The 13,373-nt window shown below is 42.5% G+C and overlaps 1 protein-coding gene across 1 annotated transcript in view; it reads left to right on the top strand.

Moving 5' to 3' along the window:
- Positions 1-13,373, top strand: part of LOC311233577 (uncharacterized protein) — a 78,015-nt gene that overhangs the window by 54,953 nt on the left and 9,689 nt on the right. The window contains exons 16-20 of the mRNA XM_084320544.1: positions 3,633-3,678; positions 3,968-4,071; positions 7,054-7,178; positions 7,735-7,841; positions 9,058-9,322. Of these exons, the coding sequence (XP_084176670.1) occupies positions 3,633-3,678; positions 3,968-4,071; positions 7,054-7,178; positions 7,735-7,841; positions 9,058-9,322 (647 nt within the window). The remainder of the gene's footprint in view (positions 1-3,632; positions 3,679-3,967; positions 4,072-7,053; positions 7,179-7,734; positions 7,842-9,057; positions 9,323-13,373) is intronic.

Genomic DNA, 13,373 nt, shown 5'->3' with positions numbered 1-13,373 from the left:
CTAACGTACTGAAACAGAGCCTGCAGTGAACGAGCTAACGTACTGAAACAGAGCCTGCAGTGAACTAGCTAACGTACTGAAACAGAGCCTGTGGTGAACTAGCTAACGTACTGAAACAGAGCTAGTGTGAACTAGCTAACGTACTGAAACAGAGCCTGTGGTGAACTAGCTAACGTACTGAAACAGAGCCTGCAGTGAACTAGCTAACGTACTGAAACAGAGCCTGCGGTGAACTAGCTAACGTACTGAAACAGAGCCTGCATTGAACTAGCTAACGTACTGAAACAGAGCCTGTGGTGAACTAGCTAACGTACTGAAACAGAGCCTGTGGTGAACTAGCTAACGTACTGAAACAGAGCCTGCGGTGAACTAGCTAACGTACTGAAACAGAGCTAGTGGTGAACTAGCTAACGTACTGAAACAGAGTCTGCAGTGAACTAGCTAACGTACTGAAACAGAGCCTGCAGTGAACTAGCTAACGTACTGAAATAGAGCCTGCAGTGAACTAGCTAACGTACTGAAACAGAGCCTGCAGTGAACTAGCTAACGTACTGAAACAGAGCCTGCAGTGAACTAGCTAACGTACTGAAACAGAGCTAGTGGTGAACTAGCTAACGTACTGAAACAGAGCCTGTGGTGAACTAGCTAACGTACTGAAACAGAGCTAGTGGTGAACTAGCTAACGTACTGAAACAGAGCCTGCAGTGAACTAGCTAACGTACTGAAACAGAGCCTGCGTTGAACTAGCTAACGTACTGAAACAGAGCCTGCAGTGAACTAGCTAACGTACTGAAACAGAGCCTGCAGTGAACTAGCTAACGTACTGAAACAGAGCCTGCGGTGAACTAGCTAACGTACTGAAACAGAGCCTGCGGTGAACTAGCTAACGTACTGAAACAGAGCCTGCAGTGAACTAGCTAACGTACTGAAACAGAGCCGGAGGTGAACTAGCTAACGTACTGAAACAGAGCCTGCAGTGAACTAGCTAACGTACTGAAACAGAGCCTGCAGTGAACTAGCTAACGTACTGAAACAGAGCCTGTGGTGAACTAGCTAACGTACTGAAACAGAGCCTGCGGTGAACTAGCTAACGTACTGAAACAGAGCCTGCAGTGAACTAGCTAACGTACTGAAACAGAGCCTGTGGTGAACTAGCTAACGTACTGAAACAGAGCCTGCGGTGAACTAGCTAACGTACTGAAACAGAGCCTGCAGTGAACTAGCTAACGTACTGAAACAGAGCCTGCAGTGAACTAGCTAACGTACTGAAACAGAGCCTGCAGTGAACTAGCTAACGTACTGAAACAGAGCCGGAGGTGAACTAGCTAACGTACTGAAACAGAGCCTGCAGTGAACTAGCTAACGTACTGAAACAGAGCCTGTGGTGAACTAGCTAACGTACTGAAACAGAGCCTGTGGTGAACTAGCTAACGTACTGAAACAGAGCCTGCAGTGAACTAGCTAACGTACTGAAACAGAGCCTGCGGTGAACTAGCTAACGTACTGAAACAGAGCCTGTGGTGAACTAGCTAACGTACTGAAACAGAGCCTGTGGTGAACTAGCTAACGTACTGAAACAGAGCCTGTGGTGAACTAGCTAACGTACTGAAACAGAGCCTGCAGTGAACTAGCTAACGTACTGAAACAGAGCCTGCGGTGAACTAGCTAACGTACTGAAACAGAGCCTGCAGTGAACTAGCTAACGTACTGAAACAGAGCCTGCAGTGAACTAGCTAACGTACTGAAACAGAGCCTGTGGTGAACTAGCTAACGTACTGAAACAGAGCCTGCAGTGAACTAGCTAACGTACTGAAACAGAGCCTGCAGTGAACTAGCTAACGTACTGAAACAGAGCCTGAGGTGAACTAGCTAACGTACTGAAACAGAGCTAGTGGTGAACTAGCTAACGTACTGAAACAGAGCCTGCAGTGAACTAGCTAACATACTGAAACAGAGCTAGTGGTGAACTAGCTAACGTACTGAAACAGAGCCTGCAGTGAACTAGCTAACGTACTGAAACAGAGCCTGCAGTGAACTAGCTAACGTACTGAAACAGAGCTAGTGGTGAACTAGCTAACGTACTGAAACAGAGCCTGCAGTGAACTAGCTAACGTACTGAAACAGAGCCGGAGGTGAACTAGCTAACGTACTGAAACAGAGCCTGTGGTGAACTAGCTAACGTACTGAAACAGAGCCTGCAGTGAACTAGCTAACGTACTGAAACAGAGCCGGAGGTGAACTAGCTAACGTACTGAAACAGAGCCTGCAGTGAACTAGCTAACGTACTGAAACAGAGCCTGTGGTGAACTAGCTAACGTACTGAAACAGAGCCTGCAGTGAACTAGCTAACGTACTGAAACAGAGCCGGAGGTGAACGAGCTAACGTACTGAAACAGAGCCTGCAGTGAACTAGCTAACGTACTGAAACAGAGCTAGTGGTGAACTAGCTAACGTACTGAAACAGAGCTTGTGGTGAACTAGCTAACGTACTGAAACAGAGCCTGCAGTGAACTAGCTAACGTACTGAAACAGAGCCTGTGGTGAACTAGCTAACATACTGAAACAGAGCCTGTGGTGAACTAGCTAACGTACTGAAACAGAGCCTGCGGTGAACTAGCTAACGTACTGAAACAGAGCCTGTGGTGAACTAGCTAAAGTACTGAAACAGAGCCTGCGGTGAACTAGCTAACGTACTGAAACAGAGCCTGCAGTGAACTAGCTAACGTACTGAAACAGAGCCTGCAGTGAACTAGCTAACGTACTGAAACAGAGCCTGCAGTGAACTAGCTAACATACTGAAACAGAGCCTGCAGTGAACTAGCTAACGTACTGAAACAGAGCCTGCAGTGAACTAGCTAACGTACTGAAACAGAGCCTGCAGTGAACTAGCTAACGTACTGAAACAGAGCCTGCAGTGAACTAGCTAACGTACTGAAACAGAGCCTGCAGTGAACTAGCTAACGTACTGAAACAGAGCCTGCAGTGAACTAGCTAACGTACTGAAACAGAGCCTGCAGTGAACTAGCTAACGTACTGAAACAGAGCCTGCAGTGAACTAGCTAACGTACTGAAACAGAGCCTGTGGTGAACTAGCTAAAGTACTGAAACAGAGCCTGAGGTGAACTAGCTAACGTACTGAAACAGAGCCTGCGGTGAACTAGCTAACGTACTGAAACAGAGCCGGAGGTGAACGAGCTAACGTACTGAAACAGAGCCTGCGGTGAACTAGCTAACGTACTGAAACAGAGCCTGCAGTGAACTAGCTAACGTACTGAAACAGAGCCTGCAGTGAACTAGCTAACGTACTGAAACAGAGCCTGTTGTGAACTAGCTAACGTACTGAAACAGAGCCTGCAGTGAACTAGCTAACGTACTGAAACAGAGCCTGCAGTGAACTAGCTAACGTACTGAAACAGAGCCTGCGTTGAGGCCAGCAATAAGAACCAGATACCAACTCAAATCCAATCCACACACCAAACCAAAACAAAGAAATGTAAACAAAGTGCAGTACCATCAGGGCGCTGTTTGACAGCCTCACAGATTCCATCTGAAGAGATTATAATACGATAATCTAATATATAAATAAGTTAAGGGTTTCTGAATTATTAACCTGTTCGTGTTTCTCTTCACAGACTCATTCTGCGGCTTCCTGTGTGTTCTGGGACTCAGGGTTAAATGGTAGGTAGGTAGATTGATAGGTAGATTGATAGATAGATAGATAGATAGATAGATAGATAGATAGATAGATAGATAGATAGATAGATAGATAGATAGATAGATAGATAGATAGATAGATAGATAGATAGATAGATAGATAGATAGATAGATAGATAGATAGATAGATAGATAGATAGAGCAGTTTTAGCTGCGCTGCCTGACCCCTAATAAGTGATGGAGTTGATGGCTGTCAGATTTAGATCATTAAGACATATAAATGACAGAAAGGTTGACCTGTATTTCTGGATAGATGGGTCGGGAGGCTGGAGCACACATGGCTGTGTTGTCCAGAACAGTACAGACAGTGAGACCCTCTGTGGCTGTAACCATCTAACCAGCTTCGCTATATTGCTGGTAAGTGAAGTAACCATTTTACTCTCCATCCCCCCTAACCCTAACCCACCCTCATCAACCCAGACACTCTAACAGACACTCTACTCTAACTTGTGCTGTAGCATTGCACTGTCTCTGTGCTGACTCTCTGGCCAACTGTCTGTAGCACTGCACTGCATCATTACATAGTTTAGAGCAGTGGTTCCCAACCTTTTTCCCCCCAGGGACCCCCAAACATCTCTGATGAAATTCGCGGACCCCCTCCTAATAAGATACCATAAAATACTTTTTTTTTTTTTCATTTTAATAACAAACTGCTTATACACAGGCATATGCATCACAATTAGACCCACTATGCTTCTTTGACTTGTGCCTTCAATCAACAAATCTCATCTTGCACTATATGCATTTCAAAATGTTTGGCCAATATTCAAATCCTGTATTCATCCTCTCAAATCAGGCCCTAATGGTGAACGGTTTGCATTTATGGAACAAATCAATGCAACAAATTAAACTAAATATGAGACAGGAAATTCCAATCAGTAGCAGAGAGAATCTGTCCTAGCTGGGTTTAATACCTTTTTTTGTCATTTTAATAACAAACTGCTTATACACAGGCATATGTATCATAATTAGACCCACTATGCTTCTTTAACTTGTGCCTTCAATCAACAAATCTCATCTTGCACCATATGCATTTCAAAATGTTTGGCCAATATTCAAATCCTGTATTCATCCTCTCAAATCAGTCCCTAATGGTGAACGGTTTGCATTTATGGAACAAATCAATGCAACAAATTAAACTAAATATGAGACAGGAAATTCCAATCAGTAGCAGAGAGAATCTGTCCTAGCTGGGTTTAATACCTTTTTTTTGTCATTTTAATAACAAACTGCTTATACACAGGCATATGCATCATAATTAGACCCACTATGCTTCTTTGACTTGTGCCTTCAATCAACAAATCTAATCTTGCACCATATGCATTTCAAAATTTTGGCCAATATTCAAATCCTGTATTCATCCTCTCAAATCAGGCCCTAATGGTGAACGGTTTGCATTTATGTTGAATGAAGTAAGAATCCACTGCAGTAAAAATATCCTCACCTCGAGTGGTGGTAGTAAGGTTGACTGACATGAGAATGTCCTGCTTCAGATCCTCATTTTCAATATATTGCACATAAACGATGAGCACAGCCTCGTCTGCGACAGTTGTAGTTTCATCAAGTTGTATGGCAAATGGACCCTTTCTAAGCTTTTCTGACAGCTGCTGCTCGCAATCACTTGACATCTTATCAATTCGGTCTTTCACTACATTGTTCGAGAGTGGTACTGATTTTAGTTTATCCGCCACCTGTGGGCCGCACAGTTTCTAAACCATTTTGATGCAGGCTGGTTTGATGAGCTGCTCGCCAATATTGTGCGGTTTCTTTGCTTTTGCAATTAAAAGCGAACACTCAAAGGAGGCTTCAGTAGCCTTCTGTAAATCACTGCCACCCCTGCTCCACGCTACTCTAACATCAACAGGCTTGTTCGCCTTGAGAGACTGTTCTTTCCTCCGAAAAAAGTCTGGATCCTTCCCAACGGTTTCTGGGTGCTTAGACGCCTGATGTCTCTTCAGCTTGCTGGGCTTCAGGCTCGAGTTTGCCAATTTTTCTCCACAAATCACACACTCAGGTCGTTTGTCTGGTCCCTCAGTGAAGCCCATGGTGATGTAATTTTCGCGATTGCTGTAGGTCCTAACTTTTTTTGCAGATGAGCTGCCGTCATCTCCTTTTCGTTTGTCACACATTTTCGCCTCTGGCGGCTGACTGCAGACGAGCCGAGAAAGTTAACTAGCGTGCTAGGCTAGCTACAGAAAGTGATACAGTCAACTGATTCGCGTTTTAGCGGCTACCCGGTAGCCTACTGTTAACGTTCAAAAATCATGTCTAGATGTTTATTTATTTATCTTTATTTTTTATTGTAGTGGAGAGACTATTCATGCTTCTGATGATAAAAAAAAATTAAATTTTTTTTTTTTTTTTTTTTTTTTTAATACCTCAAATCATCTGTGGTCTGGCGGACCCCCTGCGCCCCCTGGCGGACCCCCAGGGGTCCGCGGACCCCAGGTTGGGAATCACTGGTTTAGAGGATGATATGATTACCAGTGTTATCAATATGAAAGTGACACAACAGTTTTCAAAAACACATTTCTTCCTGCTCCTCCTAGGATAAACACTTGATTCACACTAAAGTATGTGTGGCATCTAGTGACCACCATTTAAAAACAAATGTATGAAGCCAATTGGTTGGCCAAACTGTTTGAGCAGATTAGGGGCGTGGTCTAAAGGCATCATTGAGATCCTGACCGTTTCGGGGATATACTCTGCTGCCGGCCACCAACAGTGCATGTCTAGTCATGCATGGTGTTAAAATGCATTTTGTAATTTCATTTATTTGTAAATAGAGCCTCAGATATGGTGGGGACAGATAAATAGATGATGGTGTCATCTGCAAATTGTCATCATTGTGTTCACATTTACATAAATGGTGAAAAGCAATGGCCCCAACATTTAGCCTTGTGGCACTCCTGTATTTACAGTTAGAGAGTTCCCCATTAATGTGCACACACTGAATCTGAAGATGTTTACAACAATCAACTGCCTTTGAAGACAAACCTACATCAGACAACCTATTTAACAATATTAAACCTGTTATACCTAACCCTAACCCTAACATATTGGATGGTCCACAGTGTTGCATGTCTTCGACACAGCAAAGCAGCATATTGTTGTTTGGAACCCAGTGCTTAATTAAATTATGTCATCGTCATGTTTGTTGGGGCTGTTGCAGTGCTATGCTTTTGAAATTATTTTAATTGGTCAAAAGCATTTAGAAAATATTGGCAATCTCTCCAATAGTGTTAAATTCAATGATAGATAAATAGATAGAATAGATATGTGACAAAACAAAACAGATGTCCTCTCTGTGACTTTGAGCTGTGTCTGTTCTCCTTCCAGGACTTTGGCAGACAGCCCATTACAAACCAGGCCCAGGCTGCCGCCCTTACTTACATCACATATATTGGCTGTGGAGTATCTGCCATCTTCCTCTCTGTCACCCTCCTCACCTACCTGGCCTTTGGGTGAGTCAGACCACCGCAAGATCCACCTGTTAGAACACTCTAGAACACCTGTTTGAACGCTCTAGAACACCTGTTAGAACGCTCTAGAACACCTGTTAGAACACTCTAGAACACCTGTTCGAACGCTCTAGAACACCTGTTAGAACACTCTAGAACACCTGTTAGAACGCTCTAGAACACCTGTTAGAACACTCTAGAACACCTGTTAGAACACTCTAGAACACCTGTTAGACCGCTCTAGAACACCTGTTAGAACGCTCTAGAACACCTGTTAGATCGATCTAGAACACCTGTTAGACCGCTCTAGAACACCTGTTAGAACGCTCTAGAACACCTGTTAGAACGCTCTAGAACACCTGTTAGATCGATCTAGAACACCTGTTAGATCGATCTAGAACACCTGTTAGAACGCTCTAGAACACCTGTTAGAACGCTCTAGAACACCTGTTAGATCGATCTAGAACACCTGTTAGAACGCTCTGAGACCCACCTGTTAGAAGGTTCTGAGACCCACCTGTTCCGTAAGGACCTGTCTGCCTGTCTGTCCTCTCTGTAGGAAGCTCCGTAAGGACATCCCGGCTAAGATCCTGATCCAGCTTTGTGTTGCTCTGCTGCTGCTGAACCTGGTCTTCCTGACGGACGCATGGCTGTCTCTCTACTCAGGTGTCTGTCTGTCTGTCTGTCTGTCTGTCTGTCTGTCTGTCTGTCTGTCTGTCTGTCTGTCTGTCTGTCTGTCTGTCTGTCTGTCTGTCTGTCTGTCTGTCTGTCTGTCTGTCTGTCTGTCTGACTGTCTGTCTGTCTGTCTGTCATTAGAACGTTATGAATGTAGTTCTTGTAATGAGAACGTTATGAATATAGTGAAATATAGCAGCATCTTTTCACCTGCCAGCACAGACTCTCACTGGTGAGGTGTAACGTGTGGGAGGCTCACACTACCCTCACCATCTCCCTCCCTCGCTGTGCAGGCGCCCTGACCGACCTGTAGGAGTCGCTGTTTACAACGACCAGAACACCACCCCACCGGCTTCCCTCCCGCTGACTCTGCCAATTGAGCCAGTATGACGGCCGACCAAGCCGGAGGCAACACTGACAGCCGGATTCGATACCAGTGTCTCTAAAGTTGGTGACAAGCGCTTAGTCCGCTGCGCCACCCAGCCGCTATGAATATAGTTCTTGTAGTGAAAACTTTATGAATATAGTTTATTATATTATTTTTTTTTGTCTTAGTTTGTCTTGTCATGTATGTATTGTCTTGCTTGTGAAAAATTTAAAACTTTAAATATAACAAGAAATGAATATAGTTCTTGTAATGAGAACGTTATGAATATAGTTCTTGTAATGAGAACTTTATGAATATAGTTCTTGTAGTGAGAACTTTATGAAAATAGTTCTTGTAGTGAGAACTTTATGAAAATAGTTCTTGTAATGAGAACTTTATGAATATAGTTCTTGTAGTGAGAACTTTATGAATATAGTTCTTGTAGTGAGAACTTTGTGAATATAATTCTTGTAGTGAGAACGTTATGAATATAGTTCTTGTAGTGAGAACTTTATGAATATTGTTCTTGTAGTGATAACTTTTTTATATGAATATAGTTCTTGTAATGATAACTTTTTTATATGAATATAGTTCTTGTAGTGAGAACGTTATGAATATAGTTTGTGTAGTGAGAGCTTTATGAATATAGTTCTTGTAGTGATAACTTTTTTATATGAATATAGTTCTTGTAATGATAACTTTTTTATATGAATATAGTTCTTGTAGTGAGAACATTATGAATATAGTTCTTGTAGTGAGAACATTATGAATATAGTTCTTGTAGTGAGAACATTATGATTATAGTTCTTGTAGTGAGAACCCGGCCTCCTCTCCTCCCAGATGCTCCTGGCCTCTGTATCTCCACCGCCTGGTTCCTGCACTACTTCCTGCTGGCCTCCTTCACGTGGATGGGGCTGGAGGCCGTGCACATGTACCTGGCCCTGGTCAAGGTCTTCCACACCTACGTGTCGCACTACATGCTCCGGCTCTCGCTGGTCGGCTGGGGCGTCCCGCTGCTGGTGGTGATCGTGGTCATTGCAGTCGACAAGGACAACTATGGCCTCGTCACCTACGGAAGGTTCAGGGACGGAACCACAGAGGACTTGTGAGTCTATTCACTTCACTTCAACTTGATAAAGTTATATATTCAACTTGATAAAGTTATATATTCAACTAGATAAAAGTTATATATTCAACTTGATGAAGTTATTTATTCAACTTGATAAAGTTATATACAGTATTCAACTTGATAATGTTATTTATTCAACTTGATCGTTATTTATTCAACTTGATAGTTATTTATTCAACTTGATAAAGTTATATATTCAACTTGATGAAGTTATTTATTCAACTTGATAAAGTTATATACAGTATTCAACTTGATAATGTTATTTATTCAACTTGATCGTTATTTATTCAACTTGATAGTTATTTATTCAACTTGATAAAGTTATATATTCAACTTGATAATGTTATTTATTCAACTTGATCATTATTTATTCAACTTGTTAGTTATTTATTCAACTTGATAGTTATTTATTCAACTTGATAAAGTTATATATTCAACTTGATAAAGTTATATATTCAACTTGATAAAGTTATATATTCAACTTGATAATGTTATTTATTCAACGTTCCGTGAAGTCTCTGCGTTGTGTCTTTAGTTGTTGATGATGAGGCAATCGTTCGTTGGAAGTCTATCCTCCCCCGTACTTGCTGTAACACTGTTTCACCCCGTTAATGCACCCGGACAGAAGAATGTACTGGAAACGTGGTCTCTTTATCATTATAGGATGTTTATTTCCATAAACATAGCATCTCGTACAAAACGAGAGTCTTTGGTGGTATAAGAAACTAGATTAATAGACACTATCTCTGTCTGTGGTGGTCCTGCGGCCTGTCTGTTAGCCGAAGCCTGTTCTGTTAGCCTAGCTATCTCTGTCTACCGCCTCGTTGTCTTCCCCCCCCCCCCCCCCCCCCCCCCCCCCGCCAGCGGTTTGAGGCTGGAGCTCTCTCTCTCTGCTCGATGTCAGTCTGTCTCGCTGTCAAAAACTCATCTGCCTCAAACAGGAAGAACTCGCACCTATAAAATCTATGTCCTAGCAACGGCTGTTAGCCCATAGCAACGCTGCCCTATCTCTTACTGAATGTTGACGTTCCCCTGACTGTGTGGGTGACCTCGACTATCTCTGGCACAGGCCCTGGCTCCTATCTCGTCCCTATAGCAACCACTCTGGCTCCCTGCTCGGGCCCTGCTACAGCGCCCTGTCTGTCTCTAAAGTCTGATACACACAGTTAACGCTATGCTACCATTTTCACATGTAGTACTTGAAATACGGTAGCGCCTGAACCCCTTGGCCGATTGAAAAAATTTAAATAGCATCTGAACTGTGAGAAATCATTGTTCCCGCCTACATATGTAATGTGATTATGGTAAAAGACGCTTCCTGGAATACAGGAAGTGCGAGGCGGAGCAGAGCTTTTTTCACTCCAAACGCAACATTTGCTCCAGTAACGTGCCATCTATTTAGCATGTAAACAACCTCATAAACTTGATTTCAACATGACCAGAAGTACCTCCAGGCTCATAGAAACACAGGCAATGGTGTTTGACATCTTCTGAAGAAACTAGGTAAGATAAGATAAGATATTCCTTTATTGATCCCCTTGGGAAAATGCAGGCATCATAGCAGCATGGGGGAGGGGGGGGGGGTACAGGTAGTAAAAAAGCAGTGTAAACAATATAATAATAATAATAATAATAATAATAATTAACTCTGGACATGTGCATATGGGCAACAAGGGGCGAGATGAGGGGTGGATGTATGCCCACTCAGTTATATTTGCCCTACAATAAATAGTTACAATATATAATCTAATAATCCAATAATCTAAATCGAATCTAATATATAATCATAATCGAATCAAATGTATTTGTAAGGCCCGACAACACACGTTAATGTCCCCATGGGCTGGACACGTCTTATTTAAACAAGTCAAGAAGAAACATCACAATAAATCAAAAACAAAATAATATAAAAAAAGATAAATGCTAAAATGCTAAATATATGCAATATATAATCTAATAATCCAATAATCTAAATCTAATCTAATAATGTAAAAATGCAAAATACTAAAATGCTAAATGCTAAATATGATCTGATGAAGTATACAGTATTCACATAAGGTGCAGTATGCATAAGGTAGTATATTGTCCTTTTAGGTTCCTAGTAGTTGTAGTTGGATGTCTGGCAGCAGTCCCTGCCCACTGTTGTGAAGCCTGATGGCCGCTGGTGTGAAGGACTGGCCGAGGCTATTAGTTGAGTGTCGGAGGGGTATGAGTCTGTGACTGAACGTGCTTCTCATCTTGACTAGCTCATGGGACGGATTCTCCAGGATAGCAGCCAGCTTCCTTCTCATCCCCCTCTCTGCCAACGTGACTAGCTATATAAATCTGTATATAGTTTATTGCTTGTGTTTGCATTCAATACTTTGGTTATGAATTAGATTTAGGGCGCGTTCACACCTACCCTGTTTGGTCCACTTTAAGTGGACCATGGTCCCTTTAGATCGATAGTCCGTTTGGTTTGTACAGGTATGAACGCAAACCGAACTATAATGAGGACCAAACAACCGAACCATGGTCCTCTTGAAAAGTTGGGACTCGGTTCGTTTCAAAGTGGACCATGGTTTGTTTGCTGTTGGTGTGAACGCGATTGAACTTTATATAGTATCTAATCTAGAGCAAATGAGTGACAGGTGCCTAGTGGCGGCAGTCGCGCGACCCAACTTGACAGCGCCAAGTGACAGCTTGCGCGCGACCCAACTCAAATGAATGACAGGCACGCGGACAGTCTCTCTCTTCCTCTCTCTCTCTTCCTCTCTCTACTCTCTCTCTCTCTCTCTCTCTCTCTGCCTCTCTCTCTCTCTGCTCTCTCTCTCTGCCTCTCTCTCTCTGCCTCTCTCTCTCTCTCTCTCTCTGCCTCTCTCTCTCTCTCTCTCTCTCCGCGCGCGGACAGTCTCTCTCTCTCTCTCTCTCTCTCTCTCTCTCTCTCTCTGCCTCTGCCTCTCTCTCTCTCTCTCTCTCTCTGCTTTATCACAAGAGACGCTGTCGGCAACTGTTTACGTTTGTGAGTGCTAGTCCAATAGATGAACGACTTGGCGACAGCATGTCCTTTGTTTACAAATTAGATCCGCACCAAACAGGGTAGTGTGAACGCAGACCAAAATCAAACAATGTATCATTTTCACATTTGGTCCACCAGAAAGTCCGGACTATCCACGGATAGTCCAGACTATCCCCGGACTTTCAGGTGTGAACACACCCTTAGTCTCTGTATGGCTCCACAATGACTGTCGACAGATTCAACAAACAACACACTGTAGGACAGACAGAGACAGAGAGAGGAGGAGGATGAGGAGGAGGAGGAGGGGTGATTGGGGGTGATGGGTGTCAAACAGGGTCCCCTACTGTGTCTGGGAGAAACTAGGTACTGCTTTCTAGCACCTGGAGGCCTGAATCTGCTTCACACCATGTCATTTGTTCAAGGAACACCAATACATTCTTTTGTTTCTTGTTGATATTCCTGTATATTACACAATTATATCATACAGTAATGTTAAATAACTGCCAGACATTGAAAGATGAAGTAATAATGAAGAAGGGTGCAAAAGCACTTGCTCCTAGGACATTCTGTGACCTTTTGACCCCATAAATTGCATAAAATATCCAGGCGGAATTCTATATACAAAGTCCAAAACATTTCTGTGCATAGTTTGTCATTTTCATAATTGTGTGCTCAAGAAAGACTCAAAAGCTCACAAACTTTTCTGTACATATGTTATATTAGTAAAACTTCAAATTGCGTAAAATATCTAGGCGGAATTCTATAATGCTAGGGTTACATTACATTTACATTTACATTTAGTCATTTAGCTGACGCTTTTATCCAAAGCGACTTACAAGTTCTGTGCGACAAGACAGCAAGAAGGGTATAACTCTATCAGCTGAGTAACAATGTTCATCAAAGTGTTGCGTGTTACAGTGTAGGTTAGTTTATTAGGACAAGTGCATGACATTAAGGTTAGTCGGGGTTAGATTTTTTTTTTTTTTTTTTTTTATCATTTCAGATAATGGTTGAAGAAGTGAGTCTTTA

Source organism: Notolepis coatsorum, assembly GCF_963971535.1.
Source record: "Notolepis coatsorum genome assembly, chromosome: 8".
Classification (NCBI taxonomy): Eukaryota; Metazoa; Chordata; class Actinopteri; order Aulopiformes; family Paralepididae; genus Notolepis; species Notolepis coatsorum.
Note: the sequence above shows the minus strand (reverse complement) of the source record. Positions and strands in the feature narration are given on the sequence as shown.